At 37.6% G+C, this 27,044-nt stretch overlaps 1 protein-coding gene across 1 annotated transcript in view; it reads left to right on the top strand.

Annotated features, from left to right (window-relative positions):
* LOC108566693 (forkhead box protein P1) overlaps nucleotides 1–27,044 on the top strand; it is a 76,920-nt gene that overhangs the window by 29,021 nt on the left and 20,855 nt on the right. Inside the window, exons 2-3 of the mRNA XM_017926703.1 lie at nucleotides 5,967–6,074; nucleotides 22,443–22,562. Coding sequence (XP_017782192.1) covers nucleotides 5,967–6,074; nucleotides 22,443–22,562 — 228 coding nt within the window. The remainder of the gene's footprint in view (nucleotides 1–5,966; nucleotides 6,075–22,442; nucleotides 22,563–27,044) is intronic.

Genomic DNA, 27,044 nt, shown 5'->3' with positions numbered 1-27,044 from the left:
TTGTAAATTGCAGTCTACTCAGAAAACTTATCAATTGCATTAGCTGTTTGCTTTAATTAACTGATTTCCTTACTTCAATCATCTCAATTACATTATATTAATACTCACAACTGTTTCACTTATTGCATCAGTTGTGTTTTTAATTCGTATAATAATTCGCGTAACTATCAGTTATTTTGCATATTCATTTTATATATATAAAAACTTCGTAAAATTATAAAGTATTTCTTATTACAATAATATTATTAGGTTATTAAGTATGAAATGGATTTCTTATATTTTTATATAAGATAATATTTGATAATGTTGAATGTTCTTAAAATTTGATCAATTAATTTGAATAAATTTGAAGCAAAATTAATCTTAGCAATTAATAAGTGTTATAAAATTTTTCAATATTTTCAATTTCTTGATCTCTAAGATTTTACTAATTAATTACCATGGAAGTATGTCAAATGAATTCAAATACTATACATTGAATGTAAACATGAATATGTAATGTTGCCTATGTTTAGATGAACAGTTTAAGTTTGTCGATTGTTTTTGGTAACATAACAAGGCGCGTACGTGATCGATGGTACATTGTTTTCGGATCAGTATTACGCAACCGTTTCGAATTCGCGCTGTTGTGCTTCTTGATACGTGATTCAGCTTTGAACTGAACAAACTCGCAGCCGTTCTAGATTACCGGGCAATGCGTTTTTCATCATGTGCACCATCCTCAATTCCCAAGAAACGTCCTTATTAGTTGTGACGATGTTTGGATGCATCGTTGCACCGCATGAGCGCTATTCCTTTTAGTAAATATTTAAAAACCATTTTCTGTTGTGTAAGTGGAAAATTGCTGTCCAAACACGTGCACTTCGGAGCTAACTGTTTTGTTTTAGGATGTGACTTTCGAGACGCATCCCAAACGATAACACTGCGTGAGTAAGAAAGGACACGGCCGAAGACGATGGGCATGAGCTTAATCATCTGGAATTGGATGTATATATTTTAGATTTGCGAACGGTATGCAGTTTACAGTGTGCATGTGCACACGTATTGGCGAGATATGTACGTATATGTGTTTGTCCGCGCGTGTTTTTCTACGTTTAGTCGACTTGCAGTTTTGCTGCTGTTTATGTTTCCAATGCAACTATTTATTTATGTATTTACTTTTGAAATTAATTTTAATGTATGTACGCTGGAGTTTTATTAACTGCAACGAGCGCTCTCGCTCACACATACATACAAATTGGCAACAAAGTGGCCTTTCGAGCACTTTCGGCCGCAATAAATTCTCTAATTAATAAAACTAGTAACGTTTTACGTGTGTTTGAGTATATGTGTGTGTATGTTTGTGCGTGTGTGTGCGAGCGTATAAATAAACGGCGTCGCGGATTTTCGGGCGCTGGAAAAGCTCGAAGCCGTGGGATTATTATAAAACTTGTTTATTTGGTTATTATTAGTTCGATGCTTGCATGTGTACGTATGCACGAATTATGTATTATTTTAGAATTCGTCCGTTATGCAATGGACATCTAAAAATATTGCAGTTGCGTTCTTCAATTCTTCATCTGCATCACCTCTATCCGTCCTCTTATTTGCATCCTTTCTTCGATGATGCTATCCTGTATACCTGGAGAGGAGAGGGTACGAAGGGCCGACGATGATGGGTGGACGCGGGCGGCCGTCGCACTCGGGCGGTCGTCCGTCCCTGTAGATCTCTCCAGCCGAGGCAGGTGTAGTTGGTTTGCTTTTGCATTTCTCTAAACTCTAAATATAACTAAGTAAACAACATCTCTCATACGGGCGAGGCGGGTAGACATGTAAACAGTAAACAACATTATGTGCCGCTCGAACGTGTGCCTATACTCAGTATGTTCTGAGCCCGTGGAACGTCGTGAACGGCGCGCCGCACCGCTCGGCAGATTTTCGAAATTCGCGCCGTTTTTTCTTCGCGCAAAATTTTATACATTCATCGTTATATCTCGCTCTTCCACAAGCATCCGGTCGCGCTTTACGAAACGCGCGCGACTTACGCAACAGCCCCACCGGTGTGAAACAGAAGAAACATCCGCGAGTTGCTACAAACTTTGTTTTTTTGAATTGCATCGTATGTGCGTCGAAAGGAGCGCCAAGGTAATATCTACTAATCCTGAAAAAAAAAACAACAACAACAACGAATTATCCTTGAAAAGTGTCCTGCGTTTGAATGCTAGTGTCCAGGAAGTGCAGAGCTTTTGGCGCGCGGATAATGTCACCAGAAATGTCAGGGCCGGTCGAGGAGCAGGGCGTTTATCCGAAAGGGGTAGTAGCACTCCTCTTCATCCGTTTGTGTGGATGTGTATAAATGTGTGTGCGCGTCGCCTCGGCACGTCTTAAGTAAATAAACTTGCATCTGGCCTCGGGAAGCATAAATCACACTGGGCCAAATAAAAATATCCTTTTGTACTGCGGCCCCCGCTTATCCATAATGTATTTATTGTCCTGCAGTATTTTGTTGGCTTTTCTATATTCGCCGACGCGACACCCCCTCGGAATCAATGATTAATGCGTGTTAAATATCAGTTGGGAAGCGTCGCGACGCCGGCGCCCATTTAACCGTTCATCCGCCCGTGGGCGCTCGCACTCTCTGCCATCCCACCACCCATTAATTTGTACCTGCATTATTAAAGGTACGCACGGGGAATTGGTTTATATTGGAGATAAAGTGGCGTGCAGCGGCGTTATTTACTCTTCGCTTTATTTGTTGAGACCCGACTTGTTTAAGTACGGCCCTGCAGGAGATGTTGTGTAAACAGATTGTTCAAGAAATGGACATTGAATGGAAGAAAACATAAAAACCGAATCCTCGAGACGACCGTTCACGTGTGTGTGTGTGTATACAAGCGGTGGACAGTGGACGGACAAGCGGGGGGGAAAGAATAGAAGATAAAGAAACCATCCACTTCTCTGACTTACCCGTTCCCCGGGATACCTATCTCCTCCTCCGCCACCCATTGTTACGCAATCGCGTCTTCGACTAATCGGTTGCGAAGCCGTAACAAAAACAGACTTATCTGCCATATTTATTTGTCCTAGGAGCGAGCTACAAGCTGTCGTACATGCCCATTACATTCGTGAAATAACAATTAATGTTGTTTATTGTTTCTTGCCTTCTCCCGAAGTTGCTGCTCTATATTTAACCGCGCTTCGTAAATTGCAAGTACTGCTAAACTTCTTGCTAGATTTCATATATATATATTTAAACCATTTGCGCTCGCGAACGTGTTTAAATTGATGAACCAATCTATACTATCTCTCAACATCTTATTTATTTTTGAATAATTCAGAACAAACCAATAAACTCTTACATTATATTTGCTTATATAATCAAACATCATTTCTAACATTCACTGTATCTTCATAATGTAAATTCTCAATACAAGAGACAGTTTTTGTTGAAAAGTGAAAATATTTCATCCTATATTCAGAATCAATTTTCCTTTAGGTATAATCAAATTCCATACGAAACATTGTACAATCGATTCCACCTTTTAAACTTTTAACATTGTATTCAGATTTAAAGAATTATTAAATGTTATATTCAATTTCAAAATATTTTACTAACAAGAAGAAACAAAAGAAGGATGTAAAAGATATTTTTTATTATTAATATATTTTATTTATAATATTAACAATTCAAAATAATTGCATATGTTTTTTTAAACATAATTGTATGCTTTAGTAAATATAATAATACAAAGTAGTGTACATTTCATTCAATATTTCATAGTGGTGTTAGAAGGTAATACAGTCATAGTTTCTAATATCAATATCAAACAATAACTAAGTAATTGGTAAAAAATACAGATGAAAACTATACAAACTTTCTATATTAGCGACTAAACTAAGATTTAGTTGTTGTTTCAATCTATTTTTTTTTGTAAATTTGAAATAGAAAATTATAATTATATAATATATCTATTTATTACTTGTAACTAATTAAACTATATTATAACATTCTAATAAGTTAATTCTTAATTCTCATTTATATAAAATTGATATGTTGTAGTAAAATAGTGTATTTATATTAAATGCATCAGCTGCTTTCAACGACCGTGAATCACATTCGATTGTTTGTATGTCGATAACAAGTTTCACGCAATTACGCATATTTAAAAAAAATATTATAAATTAGATAATTTATTTTTTTTTACGTTTGTGTTACTTTTACAAGGATTTAAATTTGAAATCTTTATTAAAAGATGTATACGTTTTGTTGAGAGACGTTTCTGAAATAATGTGAAGAATCATGTTCGAAAATATTAATTAACAATTTTTATGTTAAGATTTGATTTAAATTGTTTTTGTAATTGGAATTATATAAGTTGTAATATATATATATAATTTTTTTTTTAAATATTCGAGTTCTTTCTCGTAACATTAAGCGTAATCAGCGATCGATTAGGATCGATAAGGATTTTACTGGGAATTCCGTCTATTTGCGTATCTGCTGATTTCGATTTTTCTGTATCAGCCCTTATTGATTCTGCGGCGTCCCTGAATCCCGATACTTGCGTGCGTGTGCAAATGAAACGCAAGATTTCGAACGGCCCGGGGCCGGACATTAATTTGTTTTATTGTGTCGTGTTCGAAGGGGGGGAACGGACAGTAGCGGTTTCGTCCTCATCCCTCGGTCATCCGGCGGCCACTTCGGCGATCCGTTCCTAATTTTGCGGGGGCGGCCCACCCCTCCGTCATCTGCCCCTACAATGGCGAAAGGAAAAAAAAAAGGACGAGAAGAAGAATAAAGAAAGAGAGAATGTTAAAAGCCGCTATCTCGTCGCAAAGCCGGTGCTGATTAAGTGCAAAGGGACGCCGAAAGGGCCTTCGCACAAAGATCAGTGCAGGCGTCAGCAGCCGCCTCATAATGAGATGCGGTTTCGTACTTCCAAATAAATTAAAGTTACGCTACATCGCAAGAATTTTACCAGATGGATGCACACCCGCTCCGAGGATGGGAGAAGGGGAAAAAAAATACGTGTAACTAAGGGTGGATTGGACGAGAAAGAAAGAGAGAAGGGAAAAGATTGCGAGAAGGGCCGATAACGATAACCTACAGCCCTAATCCAAACGTAAATAAGTTTAAATAGAATTGTGCAAGGGAAGCGGGATTCGATGTTGATGATGATGATGGGGAATCGCGGCCCGTTTCGGATGATCCGCGAATAAAAATAATCGGACCATTGAGATATAGTATACACTTGCATACATTGTTGCGATCAAAGAGCGACCTAAGCATGTCTGGCCGTTGCTCGGCTTCTGCTGACTTGATGGTAAATGCTGTCGAGCTGGAGTGTGTTTGTTATGCCTACTAATTGTTTATGATTCCTCGCAGGTGTCCTTTCATTTTTATCGATAGCACGTTTGTTTGCTGTGCGATGTTTGCATCTCTGCGAAATCATCTCTATGATCACGAAGTGGTGATCCAGCATCGTGTGCGTACGCGTACGTCTAAACCCTTCCGTTCGGTCGGTTTGCTCCCTTTTTTTTTTGCCTAATTTCCGTCGCCGAATGAAATTATGTAGTTGTAGAGGTAGTATCTTTTTTCCAGCGAAACGCAGCGTCCCGTGTGAATCTCGCAAACGCAGGGTCCGGGATCCGTCCGTGGACCTGGGGGGGAGGTCTACGATCCTGGCTACGGGATTGTTTTGCCCTTCTCTTTTTTCGCGCCATAAACCGACTCTTCATCAAATAAACTGCACGCCTTTGCAAATTTTCCTTTCCTACCGCACACATTCGCACATCTGATGAACGACCTCACCACCACCTTATATTATTATTATTATTATTGCTATTGCTGCGTGTACCGAGGGGGCCGCCTCCGGAGTGCTCTATATCTTCCCAACTCCTCCTCCCCACCTCCCCATCGCTGCTCTCTTACTTCTGTTATTCATCATCAGTTTCTTCATCGCCTATGTTGTTTTTTCTTCTTCCAGGGCCACTTAGGAGACAACCCTTTCGAGACTGCCGTCGGCTGGTCAAAGAACCACTTCGCTGCAGCCACGACACCCTGGCCCCACGCTCTCAGGCAATCCAGATTTTGTGTAAGTTACACTCTCTATCTATCTATCATCATTGTAATCATCATAGACATCATCATCATCATCATCGTAACTGTCAACAAACATTCGCGTGCAAAGGAATTACACCTACCCGAAACCAGTTCTGGCATTTCTCCGCCGACAATCAATTATTGTTAATTGCCGTTTACCTTTAATTTATTCACCTCGTCGCGTTTCTTTACCTCCCCCACTTCTCGTCTGCGCGCACACACATTCACAAACATTCATTCAAAATAATAATAATAATAAAAATAAGACACTCATTCGCGTTATGTTTACCGGCTCCGATGGATTGCTTAACGGTTCAAGCCCGGTGTTCTCGAACGCATCGCAAACCATTTCACAATTGCTTGGTAATAAAGTTTTTTTTTCTGGACTTAAATCTTGTTGTGCTCTGTGAGCTGTGATTCATAGGAACGTATTCACCGTCGGCAACAACAAAACTGTGCAGAAGTCGAACAAAGAAATTATTAGCAAACAAAACAAACAACAGTTGCATAATCTTCCTTCGAAAATCCAAAAAAAAAAAAAACATTCCGCTTCTCAAATTATTCAACTGCTTTTTTTTTTACATAAAATTTTGTATATTTTTAATTTGATACAATACGATTCAAAATTTTTATCTTCTATTAACGTTCTTCCAAAGCAGTTATTAATTGTATAAACTTTAGAACAGTTTTATATTTTATGATTTGCTATTTTATTTAAGCAATATAAATAGTTTTCTTTTCAATTTACTGTTAATTAATCACTTTTTTTTTTAGTCTAAATAATAATTAGAAGAATGGAATGAATTTCGATGACTATTATAGAACTGAGTCGATTACGATGTGTCCATTGTTATATTCATGTTTGGTATTATAAACAAACGCGACCGCACACATTCATCACTCGATGGTTTTGGTGTTTGCGTCATCCGTGTACAAATAAATAAACAAACAATTGTAACTGCGTCGATTGATAACATCGTTCCGGCGATTAGGCCATCTTTGAAATTCCGATAAGTACTAGTTCTCCTTGCAAAAATTAAGCAATTACTTGTTTAGCAAATTAGGATTATATAATTGTAGAAACAAAATTAATGATTTTTCAAATCTTAAAACTTAATGAAAAACATACATATTGAAATAGTCTTAGGAAAAGAAAAACAGTATTTTAAATTATTATTTTTTTTTGTTTGCATGAGTTTTCTTGGTTTTTCTTGTGGAAATATCGGCATATTTCATTATTGGCGTAATTCGCGCAAAGTTGGCCAATAAAAGTTATTGCGCTTTCCTTTATGAAAAATTGAACAATCCCAGGATATGCCGTTGAAGTGTATGAAAGCAAAGGACAATATCCTCTCTCGCCGGCTTTGAGTTTCTTTAGTTTCCTGCCACTTCTATTCTCTTCATCTGCTTCTTCGACTGCGTCCTTTTTTTTTGCTCTCTTCTCTTTCCTTTCTGCTTCTTCCGTGAATGAATTAAAAAAAGGGGACAATATAATATAAGACCGGGTTCATCCCTCACGATTTCTCCTCCGTCTCCCTCTGAAATTTACCCACCCTCTTCTATATATTTTTTTTGCTCTGTTCTTCCCGATGTGTACTTTATTACTCAACCGAACGTTACGTCATCTTGTATGGAGTTAAATATCGATCAGGGACCTCGAATAGTGCGTTTTTTTTTCTCTACAAATTTACTCCACATCTTATAATTACTCACCAAATATTTGTGGGGTAACCGACTGTGTGTGTACGCGGCTGTTTCGTTCTCTATTTTTATTTTCCATGTTACACAATGTCCACTCGGGGCTCTGTTTTTATTTATTCATCCCCCTGCCCATTCCGCGTATTGACAGTTGCATTAGCGAGGGGGAAAACTTTGGGCAATTGTTTAAATATGGATTATTGTTTTTTTTTTCTTTGCCTGTTTGTTTCCTTCGTACGTTCCTTCTGCCCTTCCTTCGAGTGGTGCAATAACTGCTTGGGCTCCCCAAAATCCGCGGCACAAACAAAGTGTCTTCTCGTCCTCCCCCGTTCCAGGATCGTCGAAGTTATTATGATACTATTATGGTGTAAACAACAAACAAGGGTGCGAGGCCGAGGCAGAAACGAGCTCCGCCGCTACCCTCTGGAAAACGCCACCCCCTCCACCCCCCACGATACCCTCTACCGCCCCCGCACAGGCTTCGCTCTCGGAGCGCGCCGCCAGATAAATATGGGAGATAAGGGAAATTTTTAACGCTCCCACTAAATTGTATTTGGAGAACCTTATTTAAATTACTCTATCCTTCGCTAGATCCAGCGCAATCATTCCGTTTCCATTTCTTCTTTCGCTTCATTTTATCCTATCTCTTTCATTTTATTTACTTTAATTCGTTTCTTTTTAATTAGCAGTTGATTAAACGCGCCCAAACATGTACACGCGAACCCCCGCATAATAATTTAAATATTAAAATTCTGATTGCACCGGTTCTCATAATTTTTTTTTTCTTCCTATTTCTCTTCTTTTTTTTTTTTCACTCATCCGCAGCACTCGAGCATATTTCCGCGACCGCTTCGAAAAATTAATTATTCCTTCTGAAAACGAGAAAGAGACATTAAAGATTAAAAATTTCATTGGCGTTTTCCTCATATTTTTTTTTTCTACTGCTTTCATATACCTTTTTTTTTCCCTCGTTTATCCTGGGAAGTTTCCGCGTGTCCAAGAGTTTCCTTGCATTTTTGATTTCCAACCGCAAACGAGATTAGCGTCACATTTTTATTTTAATAACAATGTGTTTATCCAACTTTGCCAAATTTGTATTTCTAAAATAAGTGCGTGTTATACATGAATCACTGATTTTAAATTAACGTTAAATTTTACTATTCGACATCCATTATGTTTTCGAAGTGTTTTTACAATCTGGATCAAAATTTTATTGTCGTAGTTTCCTGTGGTGACAACAATTTTTAATGTTTCCTGCGTCAGGGAATATTCTAATGGTTTTTTGATTTCCGCATACCACAATTCAGATTAATGTCGTACGTTACATTTTCCAAACATTAATCCATAAGCAATATATGTGTTTATCTCAAGTATAATATCTTAAAAATGTTACTTGAAATAACGTTTGCCATTAAGTTTTCATAAGCATTTTCCTGTTTTCATTGTACGTCCTGTAATTCAAACGGTTATGTCCCATGAAATTTCAAATATACAGAACATTTTATTCTAACGAAAAAAAAATAACGAGGTATGTATTACACATGAAACAACATCTTTTATTTTTTGAAATTCAAAATTTCATTGACGTTTTCTTATTTATTTATTTTTTGTCCTATGAAGGTTTCGTAGGGTTTCCTTGAATTTTTTCGATTTCCGCAGACCGCAAACGAGATTAGGGTCACACGGACACGTCACATTTTCCAAACATCATTCCATAAACAATCCGTGTGTGTTTGTGTTCGTCTCTGTTTGCGTTTACTTCATTTTCCTTCTTTATGTTGTTGTTGTTGTTGTTGTTGTGTTTTATTTTATTTTTTTTTCCTTCGCTTTTATTTTTCTCTGTCTCTCGTTCGTTCTTCTCTTTTCTTTCCTTTTTTTTTCGGTTTTCGAGTAAACAAATAAACTACGAATGGGGAATTTTTATCGAGAGAACCCAGTGGCGTGCCTCGAGGTTCGAGCAAGGTCGCCCGATTTTGTGTATGTACATTACACAAGACGCGCGAAGTCGGGACCTTGCGATTCCCTTGCTCCGCAAATGAAAGACCAAACACAATTTTTGTGCATGTGTATGGTGTACGTGTGAATAGGTGTGCGAAACGAAGCAAATTTATGAACGTTCATGTGTGTGTGTGTTTTTTATTTTATTGTTGGAACAATAATTGTTATTTTTATTTGCTCGCTCATCCATTGCGTCGGTTATTTATTTGTTTGTTGTTTGTTTCCATAAACATAATATTACTAATAGTTAAATACAATATTTTTTTTATTACGAAACAATGCTACAATATAATAAAATTACAGCGAGAGGAGAGTTCAGGCCTCGGGTACGCTCACACATGTACACACACACGCACATATTTGTGTGTGTGTTTGTGTATATGTACACTCGTAGGCTTGGAGAGCTCGGCGAGCGAGCGCACACACATGTTTGACTTCATTTGTGATGTAAAAAAATATAACCTTCCAATATTTCTAATTCAGTCATCTCGAGTAAACAAATGACGTAAATTTATAATAAACAAATAAACATGATGTGTAGATAAAAGATGTTTATTATTCTGCGGAGTGCGGCTCGGAGCACGGAGCATGCCGTCGTCCTTGTCGGTCGCACGCCGACAAATCCTGTCGACTGCGACAGGAGATCGCCTACTTTGGCGAAACGCGCGCGGTATGTTGTTATTTTTGTGTCTGTACGGTGCGTTCCGCGGCGTACATTACATTACGCACTATAAACGGTCCCATCCGTACACACGCGTCTGTTTTACTTCGCGCCGCGTTGCACAAGTGGCGTTAGACAAGAGAGAAAGCGAATAAAAAGAAAACCGGAAAACCGGAGGTTCGACGCTCCGAAAAGCGCGTCTCTTAAGCCCTATTCCGCTCTCTTTGGTGGGGGCTGCTATACCGACAACTGTCGGACCACGCGGATCGTCCGGTGGTGGTGGGGCGCGGACCATTAGGCACTCTCCGCTCTCAACCAGGAGTACCATCAAAGGTCCTTCGAAGGTACCCAACTGGTTCAAATTTATCAGTGACGCTATTTACCAGCAACCAACCAGTGTACCATCTTCTTCAAGTTACTCACGTGCAATTCAGTAGTGAAGGGCCCATCTTCAAAACGCGTCAACTTTCCAAACTTTCGATTCCGCTAACCAGAACCACATGGTCGACTCAGGATCAACTCTTGTTACACTGGTGGAGCTACTATCCACGGCGACCTGGAACTGTGAAGGGCAACAACTTCGGCCCAGGTCCTTGATATAGCTATAGCTATTGTGCAACTCGATCCACGTTGACGAGGAGATTACAGGAGAATTTGCATTCAAGTATGAGCGCAATCATCACTTTGGTGACGTATAGTTTAAAAATACATCCACCCTCGTGGTTCTTGCAAAAATTGACCATCTGCTGGTGAAGTATGCTTATTTATTGTATTTTGTGTGTATGCGTTGCTTTTCCGCTCCTTCGCGACATGCAAAACCGGGATTGCCTACTATTTGCGAAGGTCCCCATCCAACCTTCATCATATGCGTCCTGGAGCTTTGCTCTCAAAGCGCACAGCTTTCCTTTTAAAACCAATATTTCAGCACTTACGAGCTTAGCGTTCGTGCTTATGAATAAACTATGCATTTCATACATGTGGAAATTCTCACCAAATTTACTTACAACATATTTTTTTTTTACTCAATAATTTCACAAGAAATTACGACATCTTTTTATTTTATCCATCTTCTACATTTACTTTTAAATACCGCTGGACTATTCTCACACAACATTTTAAATTGAACCAGATTCTACAAAAAAGTAAGACATTTATTTAACATTAAATAGAAATGTACACAAATTCAACAAAAATTTACTAATAACTTTGCAAGAAATTGTGGTAATTTGATAATTTAACAAAAATGATGCAATTTTGTTTATAAGATTAGTTTATTACTAATTTCATAATTTGTACTGTAAATAGAAATTCATAAATGTGGAAATTCTAACCAATTTGATTTATATTTAAAAACATGTCATTATTTATCTAATTGTTTACAGTTTATATTATAAACAAGTAAAACAGCTTATTTCTAAAATAGAATTGCTTTCCAGAAGAACAATTAAACAATTCAAATCTTGTGTCATTCAAAAATTTGTTCTATTTTTAATTAAAGAAAATTGTATAAAACTTGTTTTCTTCATTTCCAACTAATAAATTATAAATACAATAGGTTTTTCAACGTAAACAAAAAAATAGAAACAATCTGTACCAATTATAATCGAAGTATTGTAACACTGAACTCATTCACACAATGCTTATCGATGGATAGTTTTGAGTGTAACCTTGTAACAAATATAGATTCTACTATCGAGAGAAAAAATGTAATTGAGAACATTCAATGAAATTACAATGAAAAATTGAACATTTTCCTAAAAAAACAAAAAGATTTTTATAAGAATTCTTTTGTTAATTTTCAAATGTGAAATTGTAATTGAAAGTTTTCAGTAACAATTATGGCAGTTGATATTTAATATTAGTTCTGTACGGAATGAAATGCGCTCTGGTTCTTTGATAGGTTTCTATTGACAATGGCTTTAGCATGCAGAAATTCAGATTTCGATCAAAGAATATTTTATTTAGTATGTAGATTTTGGTATTCAGCGCGCGCTTTGAATGGCGGAAAAAGTGTCCGTAACGTTCGGTGTACAAATAGCGCGGAAACAAAAGTTTTGTTTGGTTTCGCTCGTGAACATTGTACGAAAGTTTCGCTTGTTGGATGCGGCGGCGGCAGCAGCAGCAGCAGCGGAGGCGGCGATACCGATCTCTGCCTCTTTCTCTCTCTCTCTGGGGCGCAATATTTAAGGATAGTTTTCCGGGGGTTGGAAACTCGGTGAGCATTAGCGCCTAATTGGGACAATATTTAACCGCACGCCGGTAAATCGATCACAACACGTTGATCGTGTATATTGTTTATTTCGCGAATACATTTAAGCCGCACGATCGGTGAATCTGATGGACCTGGGTTATGGGTGGGCGAACACTGGGGTGCTTTCGATCTGTTTCCGGTTTAATAATTCACCCAATTTTATTAACGTCTGTTTACCGAGCGCAATTAAAAATTCATCGTCGACCGACGCGTTTCCGTCATCATCAGTAAACAACAAACAACATCGACAGTATTCCCGTCGCCGCAACAACAACAACAAACAGCAACCACATCGATTTTAATCAAAAAGCATATATTTCCATGTATATGTATAAAAATAATGATAAAACTAGTGCAACTGCTTGAAAATAAATGTATGTCGCTATTTGTTTTGGGTCATTTATAATGTGGATTTCCACATCAAAATGGTCGATAACCCTTTGATACCGCGTTTTCTATTGTTTACTTTACGTTATATATATACATAAAATTTTTATTTGTGTCAATCAATACAATAAACAAATAAATTCAAATAAAATTGATGACCGTTGCGGCACAAACGAACAATTAACACATCATTTTTAATTGACAAATTTTATAATCTAATTTACTAAACTCACTTTCAAATTTAATTCTCCATTTAACAAAAAAAAAACAAACAAATTGGTTAATTATTTCATATTTGAAAATAAATGACATAAAACATAATATTTATAGAAAAAATCTAAATAAATTTATTTTTGTTCATTTTGTTTCATCTTAGTTACTAAAAAAACTACAGAAAATCAAGATTCTCAAGACAATGATTCATAACACTATAAACTGTATGTAATCTAAATACAATTTCAATTACGCTATGTAATTGCAATAAAATTGTAGTAAAACAAACAATTTTCTAAGATTTATATTAAAAAATACAGGTAAATATTGGGTGAAGTAAACAGTTCTGAGCGATGATGGTAAAAAAGTGGCCTCAAGTTTCAATCTCAAAATTATGAAATTGCTTTCAAAATGGACAAAAGTTATCGAACAAAACGGCGCATATTTGATCTAAAGCTGAAAATTCTAACTTTGTTAATTTCATTGTTGAAATAAAGAAAAAAAAACAACGCTTAGAACTTTTTACTTCACACAATACATCAATTAATCTGATGATTATTTAGTGTAAAAAATTGGATAATTTATAAAGTGAAAATAAGTACAAATAGTTTTATAAGATTTGTAATAGAATTAAACAAATTGGAGGATAAGTGCATTTCTGGGATCAGAAAGGAAATAGAAATACATTTTGTCCGGAATGTGGGAATCGGGTTTCCATTAAGAGTTATTATTGTTTGAGATTTCAATGTTTGAATAGTTTTCGGGGTGGTGGTAGTGGTGGTAATCTTTTTTTGCTCTCGCCTCGTTGTTTTTCTCTTTGGACCCTCTCTTCCGTAGTGTGTATGTTTTGGAAGATTCAACTCTGTCAACGGTCGTCCCCTATTTGAGCTTTTTAATATTGGAAGAATCTGTTGGATTTGGTACGTGAAGAGCGTGTGTGTACATTCTTCTTCTCCAACGTGTTCAGAGCTTTAAGCTTCCGTCCTTCTTTCTCGCGCTTCTGAACGGATCGTTCCTCCTTCTCCTTGCACACACACATTCACATTTTTTCTTCTTCGCCGCGTTGGATTTCGTGTGGCACCGTCTGCGGGCTCAAGAATAAATAAAGGAAATGCCGCTTCGGGGAAATATTAACAAACATTTATTGTGTGTATTTATCTAAATCGGAGAGAGCGGCATCGTTTGTTGCCGCACGCTGTATACGTATATGTTTGCGTGTGTGTATTTGTATGTGTATGTGTGCATGGGTCATGCATATTTTAGCGAGATTCTCGTTCCTCGTGGTTGAAGATGGATGTGTGTGCTGGGGGGAGCTGCACAAACAGACCTCCTACATCCCACCGACGACTGACAATTATCCAGACTCGATAAAGCCTTAACAAAGACAATTATCGATTGGAGTTAATTATTAGAAATAATGAAGACTGCAGCGTCCCCGGAACCATTTTTAATTATCACTTTTAAATCCGCTTTTAAGGGCTAACGGGACAAAAGCTTAAAGGAGGAAACCCTCAATGCGCACCGCGCTATTTCCCTTCTTTCATTTCAAATTTCGCGATCTGATTGCGATTTCACAGGTCACCGGAATCCATTGTACACCCTCGACACTTCTATATTTTTTTTTCTTTGCCCTCTCCTCATCTTCTTCATGATTCTTTTCAATTTTTCGCCTTCTTTCGTCAGAAACAATAAAACGCTGGATAAACTCTCTTCTTGAAATTATCTGCACTTAATATGCAGAAGGGCCGAAGGGTGGAGCGACGATGGCACCGCCACCTCAAATCCCCGGGAATAAAAATAAATACCATATTGATGGATTTGTTTACGTTACTCTTTAATGCATCGCATGATGACTCGCTGCATTTTAGGTTATCCCGCTTTGGGGCTTTCCGTAAACAACGATGATGTTACACTTTTCACCCCCCGCGAGCGCGCGTCGCTGTTTTTCCACGAAAAGAAGGAAGGAAAAAAAAAATGAGTAGAGAAGGCCATCTCCCCATGTATATTTATTTTCCAATCTCGCCCCATAAAACCACACACCACTTAGTTTTCCACCAATTACACCTCCTATGTTTCCTTACTCTCATCCCTCTGATCCGAATCATTTAGAAAAAAAAAATATACATTTCATACATCTAAATTTATTAACTATAACGTTTTTATTTTACTATCAAAATCTAAAGACTTTACACTGTTATTTCGGTTGATTATGCATCATTTCAATGCGTTGCTTCCATTGTTGTGATTACACGAATAAAAACAATATTTATTCGTGTTATCTCCACTAATGTTTATAGCACAAATACAAATAAAACCACTTTATCGCTTTGGGAAATGCCAAAATATGTTTTGAACTTCGGATAAGCTAATACCATGTTTGTCATTTCCAAACACTTGCTTCTACAATTATATGTTTATCCGGAATTACCAATTTTTATTATATAATTCCTAATAAACAATACTAATTCATTATTTCACAACTAAATATATTTTTATAAATAGACAAATAATAAAATAATTCTTTAAATATTTGTCAAATAAATATTTAAAGAATTACATTGCATAAATAAATACAAACTTAACAAAAGATAATTTATGACGTATTAGAAACAATGTAATTATATAATAACAATAATGTAATTGTTTATTAACATTTTGAAAGGATATTTAAACAAATACAAATATCAAAAACTCAGTATAATTCGTTTAATTGAATGAAATAAAAAATATTACAAACGAATAAAGTAAATTAAAAATGTCTTATTTTTTTTGTTACATTTTTGAATGGAAATAGCTTAAGTTTCGGAGATATTTTTTTATTAAAAGAAGGGCATTGATATTATCTTTCTGAAATTTATGCAATTCGGTTACTTCAGTGTTCGATTTATGAAAGAAGTCGCAGCATTTCGCATCCCTTCATTACTTCGAAAGAGTACGGCGGATTTGAATTTCAATATAAAAAGCGAGGAAATGGAAGAAGAAGAAGAAAAAAAAATGATAGAAGTATAACTTAGGTAATTTTCATTTGAATTACGATTCGGAGCGACTGTTGCGTCGCAATTTCTATTTTCGAAGCAAGCTTCCCTTTTGTACATTCTATAATTAGGCACAAAAGTCTTGATTTATTAATTCGTCAGTGTTACATGCAACTCACGTGACGTGAGCTTTACTGTGACCAATCGATGAAAATAATACGTTATTGTTTACGAAATAACGCGTGATATATTACATCGACATATGTTTTCCTCGTTTTCAAAACACACAACTCACTTCAAGAATATTTTCGAAAAATCAAACTTTATGAATTCATTCATTGATTTATTTCGATAATCTACTAACTGATTTTACAATTTATTATACTTTTCGAAATTTTATTTAAGAATTAAATTCTCTTTTCTTTTAGGAATTGTTAGAAAATTTCCAAATTGTTTTAAGTACATATTTTGAACAGTATATATAAAAATATTCATTTTAAAACTTCGTCAAATTTAAAATAACTACACGTGACAACATATATTTAAGTATTGCTGTAAATCTACTACCTAAACAAACTAAGTAATTTCATAGTAAACTCGTAAAATAAATAATTTTGTCTCGAAGTTTATATTAAAAAAAATACAGTTAATAATAATATAAAGCAAATTTATTCAAATCTTCAATGCAAAGTTATTTTAGTTATTCGAGATGATTTATAGCTAACACATTTGTGTGGCACTCGTATCTAATTTCCTACTGTTGTTTTCGTCTACTGTCTCCTCTCCATTAGTAGAATACAATGTAGTTTACGATGATTAATCCTTCGATTTTATATCATATACATTGGAACCTCGCTTAACGAGTTTAATCCGTTCCAAAATTTCCGGATTTTTACTCGTATAGTGAAACATGTTAAAAAATAATCATAATATGTGTACATAAGTTTTAAAAATGATGTAGCAGGCGCGCAATCCGGGACTTCTCATCGCCATGTTCTACTGTATTTCTATAGATTTTATGTAATTAGTCCAAATATGTTTTATAATATTTTCAGTAAGTTTACATAATATATATATAATAAGAAATTTTCTTGAGAAATTCTTGATGGAAATGTTTGAGGAATGAAAGATGGAGGAAAGCGGAAAAACAGGTTGGTTGCTTGATAAACTATGAATTGGTTTAATGAAAGGGTTGTTTAAAAATTCGCCCCGGAGCGGCGTTCATTAGTTTATTGAAAGTTCGAGGAGTGATTGATTTAAGTCCGCTCGTTCCCTTTTCTTTTCCTTTCCTTTCCAGCACGTGGCTGTTTTTCCGTTTTGGATTCAAATAGGAGACGGGAGCAATCGTAATTGATTTGGCCGAGTGCGGCTTTAAACGTCATTTAAGTGATTTATCTCCAGAATTGGTTTTAGTGAAGCAGCGAAATATCAATAAAAAAAAATGAAGGTGACAATGAGTATTCATAAACTTTTAAATTCATTTATTTTAAGAAAGTTTTTTTAAAATAATTTTACCAAATTTGTCATATAGAATATTCTAGGTTTTAATTTTATTTACTTTTTAGTACATGAACATATTATAAAGTATTGAAAAAAATATTCGAACAGTAATTTATTTACAATTTTGTAAACTTATTATAAATTTATTAAATATTCTAGTAAATGACAAAAAAATAAATAAAATATTTTGTTAAAGTTCTGATTCAGATGTTTCAATTTATAAAATGTAAGTTTAATTTTTATTTTTTAATTATCACTTGTCAATAGAAATACTTTTTCTGAAAAAGTATTAAAACTTAGCTTTGAAAAATAGCAATTTAAAATGTATATTTTGAAAGGAAAGTTTATTTGGAAAAGCTACGTGATTATTAGTAAATGTAATTATGTATATTATGCAATTTATTGTTTTTTTTAAATATTTTAATTATGAAAAGTAAATTTTGTCAATTTCGCATTTATATTCACTGAAATATAGTTTCTATTATATGAATACAATGTAGGTTCTTATTTCTGATAAACTACATAAAGTTATGACACATTGGTAATTATGATTAAAATGTAGTAGATTGATTCATCAACATTTTATCAATTTAGTAAATATGTTGGTTTTGAAGAATGTAGATTTGAAAATGTAAATTGTAAACGTGTGTATTTTATTTGGAAGTTACGTGAAATTCAATATAATGTCAATTTTGCATTTATATTCACTGAAATATAGTGAATACAATGTAGGTTCTTATTTCTGATAAACTACATAAAGTTATGACACATTGGTAATTATGATTACAATGCAATAGATTGATTCGTAAAAATTTTATCAATTTTCTAAATATGTTGGTTTTGAAGAATGTAGATTTGAAAATGTAAGTTTGTAAAGGTGTGTATTTTATTTGGAAGTTATTGAATATAAAAAGAAATCTGATCATTAGTTTTTTTTTAAAGTTTGATTGAATGAAATTCTTTAAGATCACGTTTGTTTTTCTTTTTGGAAATAGATAAATTGCAATTGATTTGGTTTGAAATGTAATTGAAGTGATTGAATCCCGGCGCCTCCGCCGAATTATCTATAGATTTTTGTAGATGGACATGTCGATTCCTTAATTATTGCAATCGTTTCAGATGGGCGGGAAGGGGGTGGTAACATAGCGTCTTGTGATCAGTTTTTGTTCCCGTCCTATTCGTTCATGTTATTCGAAGCATATGCTTTTTTTTGTGTGTGTTTGATGGAGGTTTTCTGTTGTTAGTACAGTGCAAGTACAAGTTGCATTGTTGTGGGAGGGTTGTTTGGCACGGGGTCGAAGGGTTGGCGGCCGAGAAGTGTCCCGGAGCGGTCCGTCGCGATGTTGACCGCTGCCGGCGAGTTGGAGGCGTGGTGGAAGATCGCGCAGCCGCCACCTGGTTGGCACGAGGAGCTCCACGACCCGCCCAATCACGAATCCGCGGATCCGCGGCTCCGTGGCTCCGTGCGCGGACCACATCCCATACGCCGCACGTTTTATTCTATTTTCTTGTCTACGAAACGGCAAAATAAAAGATCGCTACCGCCGCCGCCGCTGCCGCCACCACCGCCGCCTCCGAGGAGCTGCATACCGTTAGGGCGCACGCCTGCCCAGGGCCGGCCCAGAGAGCTAGGCTAACCTCCCGGTTACGCCAATACAGCGGACCATGGTGGGGTCTTCCGCACACTTGCAGACCAAAATAGAAGAGCAAGACTACGACTACCGCCCTCTTCACCCCCCCGCGACAAAAACGCCGCCCGGCAAAACCAAACCCCCAACCCTCCGCCGCCTCCCAGCTGAGTTATGTAACAACTATTGAGCCGCTCAGCCATATGTCTCGCTCCGACATAACACCGAAACAATCAAACTTGCATCGTAACTTCCGCCCCATGTGCAGAGAAGTCGCGGACAAGTGTCCATATACCTAAATTTCCCATCAACTTCTTTCTTTTTTTCAACCCCCCCAAAATTATGTCATCGGTTGCGATAAATACATTCGAAACAAATTTTCCTTCAGCGTATATAATTAGCGCCCACCCAGAATCGTAATTGCGTGCAACCCCCGTCGAAGACTTACCATGAATGTAAATGGTTCATCCGATCTTTTCATTGCTTCCTTCCCTCTGCGTGTGCTTTCTTTCTCTTTCTCTTTTTCTCCTCGAACTCTAATTTATGTTTTTGACTTTAATTTCTAATCTCTTCGGAAAGCCAGTTTCTTCTTCTTCTACTTCGAGGGCGCACTTCCGTAATTGCAGCGCAGCGTCTGCTTTCTTTTTCCTCCTCTTTCGGAAATCACACATTTATCGAAGCCGAAAATTTAATTCATTTTTCCTGCAAAACCCCAACGCCGCCACCCCACAGCCTCGACTCTGCATGTGCGAAAATTCATTATTATAAATTCCTATCACGTAGGCAATATTTTTAAAAAAACGCAGCGTTATTTTCCTGTAAAAAATGTCATAATCATACTATCATCCCCTAATTTAGGTCCGCTCTCTTTCCCCTCGGCTCGCTCGCTCGCGATACAGGAGATTCCTGATAATTTGATTTTTATTCCTCCTCGAGATGCCGCAATTACCGCACACTTCACGGCTCGCATATATTTATTATATAAATCCGCCACCCTCGGAGACACCCTTCAATACCCCAATCAAAGCAAAATAATCTATATACATATATAGAACACACACCTTTATTGATTCAACCGAAAGAAAAACTAATTTAATGATTTAAAATTTGCTTAATCATAATATTACATAATTATTCCAATATTCACATTAATTAATATTACTTACTAATAATAAATAATTTTAATGTGATTTTTTTCATAGTTAATTGCTTTTTGCATACTCAATAGTAGTGATTAAATTTTTAAAAAGTTCTTTGTTTTATAACTGATCCAATTAAAATTAAGTGGTTTGATTCTCTCGGGAGATGGTGCGAAAGCAAAAACCAAAATAAGTAATTTACCTTCTTACATTTGTAATTTGAAATGCTCACAGAATTTCAAATGAAGTCATTTTAACTGTATTGATTGAAGAAAAATGAAGTCATTAAATTTACTATCATACAAAATTCGTTTCATTGAACTTCTATTTTTATCTTAATATATTTCTAATTGTAATTAAATTTTTTTCTGATTTGACAATTTATTGAATACATATTGATTTTTGTTTAAATTATCAAACTTTATTCTTACTTAATAAAAATAGTTATGTCATATAAACAAAATTGTTGAAATGATGCTGATTTTAAAAATTGTAAAAATTGATTGTCTGTTGAAATTGTGATGTTGAATATTATGAACAGTTGAAATGTAGGAATCTAACCTTGCGGATGGAAGTAATAAATTGCTGGGATAGATTTAAGAAACCGCTATAAATCACTGGTCGCGGCGCTTCGATGGCTCAATCAAATAAAGAAGAAGAAGAAAAATGCAGATGATGGTATTTTTCGTTGGTGTGTTCATTCCTTGAAGCATATATAGATAATGCGACTGGGGGTGGAATTAAATTGTTCCATCGCCTAGGCATGAACCAATTAAAATGTTTAAACAAGAGCCAATTGCATTTTTAATCGAAGGCCTTCGCCTCATCAATTTTTATTACGGTGAAATTTTAATGAGCCTCCCCAGTTTTTCTCGCAATGTTTCAAAAGGGGGCGGCGTGAATTTTGTTTGCGGGTCGCGAATGATTTATGCATTCGAGCCTTAATGAATCGTGGATTGATATTTTGGGATACAATAATCAAGTCGGGGTAACAAGTGATATTGTATTATTCATGGCTCCTTGAGGGCACGATCTTAGTTTCACCCTCCTCACTGCAAAACGTAATTACGTAAATGCGCGACAAATGACGTGCGATTTGGGTGGACGAAACTGTAACTGTAAATAAGTCCGCACTTCGATCTGAATGGGGTGGGTGGCCGAAAGTTTCGATAATCAAGAGGGGATGCGAATGCTTTTGTGTCGCTTTTTCCTCCGTGAGAAATCACCCCTATTTCGGGACGCTCGGATGCAGGAGACGTATATATCGCGATTGCACCTTTGTTATTTATTATTCTCAGGGTGTGTTCGCGATGATGGGGGCTACGGTTAATATATAATTAAGTGGCCTTTCTCTCGCATACTCGACGAGTGCGGAATGGGGTGGCCGGACCCGGTAATACCTAATATAATGTAGTAGACGCAGGGCTACTACTCAGAAGCGGCGCGTAGTAGATAACTCGGTCCTATTATCCAGATTATCCTTTAAACGGGATAAATGACCGCCAGCGACCCGCGTCTGTAACTGCAACTTATCTGCTTCCTTTCTAAGTACACGCCAAATCATACATACACCCACGAATATATATATATATATATATATTTTCCGGGGAAATGTATTTTTTATTCTGATTTTTTTTTGGTGCCACTCCCCGGGATAAGTGGTTGCGTGCGTGTATATATAAATGACCATATCTAACAGCCGTAAAAAATAGGCGCATTAGGCTAAGGATTGTGCGAAAAGGGAGTTTATCTGAAATGGACGAGTGTCCGGAGAGCGATAAAATCAAGAGCAGGTCCCGTCGGGATTTTGCGTGGGGGGTGCGAATTGTGCATCACCTCGCTGGACCGATTGCTGTTTGTTTTATTAAATCGGCATCGTTTTCTCACGCCGCATTTCGTCCTTGTTGCAGGATGATGGCAAAATGGAGAAGGACGTAGATGGAGATGGTGCAATCAACCTGTCGACATCTCAAAGGCCCTCCGCAGCCACGACTCCAAATGATGGCGTGCAACCCGAAGACGTGGAACAAGTAAGTGCCATTAAAATCGGGCGAGTGTCCTTTCTAATCAGGACCTGTGCGGGCCTCGTAGCAGCACGAAAAGTAAAAAAAAAAAACAAAATTAAGGAAGGCAGAAGAAATCCCCGCCACCCTTCCGTTCCTTTCTTTCGCACCCCTACCGCCCTTTCCGTTACTAATGCATTTGGATTTTTCATCTTAATTGAAAGAGTTTGGGGCCAGCTGTCCCCAATATAAAGTGAGACACTTCGTGTTTAGATGCGGTGTATGATTGCGAGCCGGATTTCGCGCCTTGCACCCCCTCACTATAATTCAGGTCCTTGATGGATGTGTTCGATAAAGTTTTTCTCGCCCTTCCGAAATTAAGATATTTGGCGCCGTCTAATTAGAAATGAAGCTAATTTTGCATTCCTTTTGCTCTCTCTCTCGGATACATTTTTTTCTTCTTCTTTCGTTCGTCCTCGTCTCCTTCTTCCTCTTCGCCGTACTTTAATTAAAGGACTTTTAACAAATGCCAGGTGCCTTCTGTTCCACCTTTCCCGCTTAATGTCGAAATTAAAAAGGCGGTTTTTAAATATAATTTAATGTGAATTCGGTGAACTTCCTCGGTCCCACTGACTGTCGCCAGACTTTAAATTAAAAACAGAAACTTCTCTTGAAAACCTGCAGCGGCTTCATAAATTCCATTTTTAACACTTTGGCCGTCGATCCGATGGGGGACGGCGGCCGTGCGACCCTAGCCATGCACACAAACACCCCCTTCAGTAAATATTCTCCGATGGCTGGGAGTAGGAGGAGGTGGAGGTGGAGGAGGAAGAGGATGAGGAAAAAAACACAACGGCAGGGTGTCCGACGACCGTCCCCATAATGAATCGCAAATATGTCTGGGAATCTATATGAAAAGCCGATACAACACGTGCTCGGAATGGTCACGTTGAGAATGCAATACCGTATCGATCACGTGCGTACGTGCACCCTTTGACTCGCAGACTTAATCAAAAACCAATGATGATCATCATCATCATCGCAATGTTTTGTTAAGAAAACGGATGGTATTATTTATTTTAAATTCCATTTTTCTCCTTCAATTTCTTTTTAATTTCTTTTTTTTCTTCTTCTTGCATAGCCACCCTCGCTAACTCCAAGGGCGAATCCAATTAAGTCTGAATGTTGTGATATAATTTTATTTTTATTTATTCAATAAGGGCGAGCTCGGCTTTTTCGGGTTTCCTTAATTTTTCTCCTTTGTCGCGCGATGGGGTGCAAATTTAATTCGCGATGTTGTTTAATTGTGGTTGTTAGTTGCGGAGGCGGCGTCCGTTCCCCGCCACCGCTGCTTCATTATGAATATCGGGGGTGGTCTTTTTCCGCTTTTGGCTCGCAGCCTCCGCCTTCTCGCGCGTGATGCTTCGGATGGGATGGGTATTATTTCAAAGAATTTGCATCGCGAATTAGGACGAAGAATCAAGTAAATCCTGTAATTACGCGATACATTTTATAAATGAGACGACGCCGTCGATAAATTCCCTTTCAAACTTTTCTCTCTCCCCAAGGCTTTCATCCGCCGTAATCCACTTTGAATGGAAAGTAAGCAAATAATTTTCGAACACGTTGCATTTTTGACCCTTTCTGTTTTCTTTCCGCGTAGTCCCCGATTCAATTTCGAGGGAGTCATTTTCATACGATCGTTTCGGAACACCACACCACACCACACCGCACCCCCCGCGTTAAGATGATGACGATGGTCGGGACAGGGAACTGGAACAAATGTTGTATGTGTACGGCGAGAGCATCGGGGGCGGCGAGGAGGAGTGTAGTGTAGCTTTGAGCAACCGAAGTTAGAATGATGTGGTGTTGACGTTTTGCGATATAGCCGGCATGCAAAGACTAAATTGAATTTGGGACTGGCCGGCCTGTTTGGATTCCAGGATGGTTGTTTAGTTTGCCGGAACAAAGAAAACAGCCATGTGTTTATTCTGCTTGAAATAGCAGCCACTCCCCGAGTCGGCTCTCCGCTGCCTCCGCCGCTGTAAACACCTCGGCCGAGGTATAGATAGATGGATAGATGGATGATGAGGTGGTCCACGCCTTTCCCTTTCTTCTCTAAACGATCCAGGATTAAGGGCGGATGGGCTTTCGCTCCCGATACGGGGATGTATCTGCACGTGTCTTCGAAATATACGCGTTCCTTTTCTCTTCTCTTCTCTTCTCTTCTCTTCTGTACTTCTCTCTATCTTCTTATTCCTCTTCTTCTTTCCGGATCGTAAGTGAGATGTAATGCTGTGTTCTCTCCAGATACTGGCACTATTAATGCGTGCAGTGGATTTCCTGTTATCTAGATAAATGGATGCACGGGAGTTAAACTCATCTCATTCTCTTTTCGCTAGCTCTCGACTCTGAGCCTCAGCCTCTGCTCCTCTCCCGATCCTGCGAGAATATTTATACGCGTTCTCTTCCCATTTTCGATCTCTCTCGTTCGTTTGTTCGCTTCCTGGACTTCGTTCTTCATCCTCCTCTTCTTCCCACCGATGCAGCCGAGAAGCAAGCCTGCTGCCTGCCTCCCATATCGAATCCGCCACACTTTCGGTAAACAATGCCCTATTTAATTGCTTTTACAGTCGCCTGCACTCTTTTTCCAAAACGCACCCTGAGTTGCCATGGGGATATTCTGATCTATGCGCAATCAACGTACAGCAAATACTCTACGGCAATATGCAGGAGGTTTTTAAACAGAGGGTCCAAAACTCTCTCCTCCATCTCGCTTTATTTTATTCATCTTCCTTTTCCACTCTCGAAACGCATCGCATCCAAAAACCTCCCTTGTCTGTCCGTGAAAATTTTAATTCCCACATCCAATCCCCCCATATCTTCGAAGAAAACTCAGCTGCGAGACGTTTCTGCATGACCGAGTCGAGTGTGTCACTTTTTAATGCCTTAGAAATATATGATCGAATCTTCTTGTAACGCGCGGAAAACCCATCAGCGCGAGATTCCCATCGTTTTACATATTTTCCATTGTTTTTTTTTTATACTACTCTATCTCGAACCACCCCTTCTTTAGTCCTCCGCGTCGTCCTGGCTGCTCGATCGTTCGCGGGAATTCGCATGGTTTTCGAATTTAATTAGCGAATTATCGACGGTCGTCCCGGAACGTCCTGGGCGATAGGAGAGGACAGGATTGGGATGGGATAGGAGGCGGCAGCGGCGGTAGATCGACGGGGGGGATGAGTCAGCGTTGCGTTTATTTCTCACAACTGGATTAGCCACATTTCCCTAACCGCGCTCAGCTCCACCCGGCTTGTTTGTGTTTGGGTTTCGAGATCCATCTGTAAAACAAATACTGCTGTCAGCCGGTCCCCGCTCTCTTATTGTCTTTTTGTTATAGAAAATAAACCACGGTGGAGAAACGGCGCGGCCATTTTAATTCGCTCCCCGACTAAACAAAAGCTTAATTCGTTTATCGACGGTCGGGACCCACCCCCCTTCTCGTACACACCCAACCCCAATTTTTTTTAAATTATTTTTCTTGTATGTTGTCCAATATTTATTTACAATCAATTCCATGTGAATACACTCACATTATCTTAATTAAAAAGAAATGGTAACTTTTTTTTCATTATAACATTTCACATTTCCATACATAAAACTGAGACTCTTCTTTAGTATTTAATTTGGAAATATCTTCCATTTCTCATTATTTACAAGAATTTTAATTGTCTTGTGTAAAATATTTATTTAAAACTAATCAGTTTCAACTTCTTATTTTATCTACCATTTAAATACTTAAATAAATATCTTACTTACGTTGAGCCTAATCTGAAGGCAAGAATTCCGTTTAGGAAATAAAAAAAAGATGAAAATAAAATAAAACGCCAGGGGAAGGAAGAAAGAGGAGAGAAAAAACGAAATTGATAGATCATTTGGTGTGTATTTTTTTGCGCACCTTCTTCCGCTGTCCACCCCTCGGCTCTGGTCATTTATACGGGGTTTCGGCCGTTGATGGCAGATTTGTCTTTCTTGCGCCCTCTTATTCCGCTCGGCAATTTATATTGCCCTGTATTGGACGTATAACTGGCTAATATCGAAATGCGATTTGCATCGTAGATAGGATAGAGAGAAAAAAAAAGTGGCCAACGCACAAAGGGGATGATGCTGCTTCGTCCCTCGATGCTGCAGAATCAACCCTGTTTCTCGCTCCCGCACATACACACACACACATACACATTCGCTCCGGTTCTCCCCTTGCACGTAAACAAATAAATATCGGACACTGTCCGGCCATCCCCCTAAAAGCATAACATACGTCTCGATGCGTTTCTCCTTAATTAGATCTCTCGGCGGAAAATAAAATTCCCAGCGCCAATGTATACATCGACGATTCTTGTGTTCCAACAATTCGAACAAACAGTCGAATCAATAACAATAACTACCCAAATTTCAATCGCAAATTTTTATTTTTCATACATGAAAAAAAAAAACTACGAAACTTTTCTA

Source organism: Nicrophorus vespilloides, unplaced genomic scaffold, assembly GCF_001412225.1.
Source record: "Nicrophorus vespilloides isolate i.1.1-1 unplaced genomic scaffold, Nicve_v1.0, whole genome shotgun sequence".
Lineage (NCBI taxonomy): Eukaryota > Metazoa > Arthropoda > Insecta > Coleoptera > Silphidae > Nicrophorus > Nicrophorus vespilloides.
The sequence above is the reverse complement of the archived record's forward strand: the minus strand, read 5'-3'. Positions and strand labels throughout refer to the sequence as shown.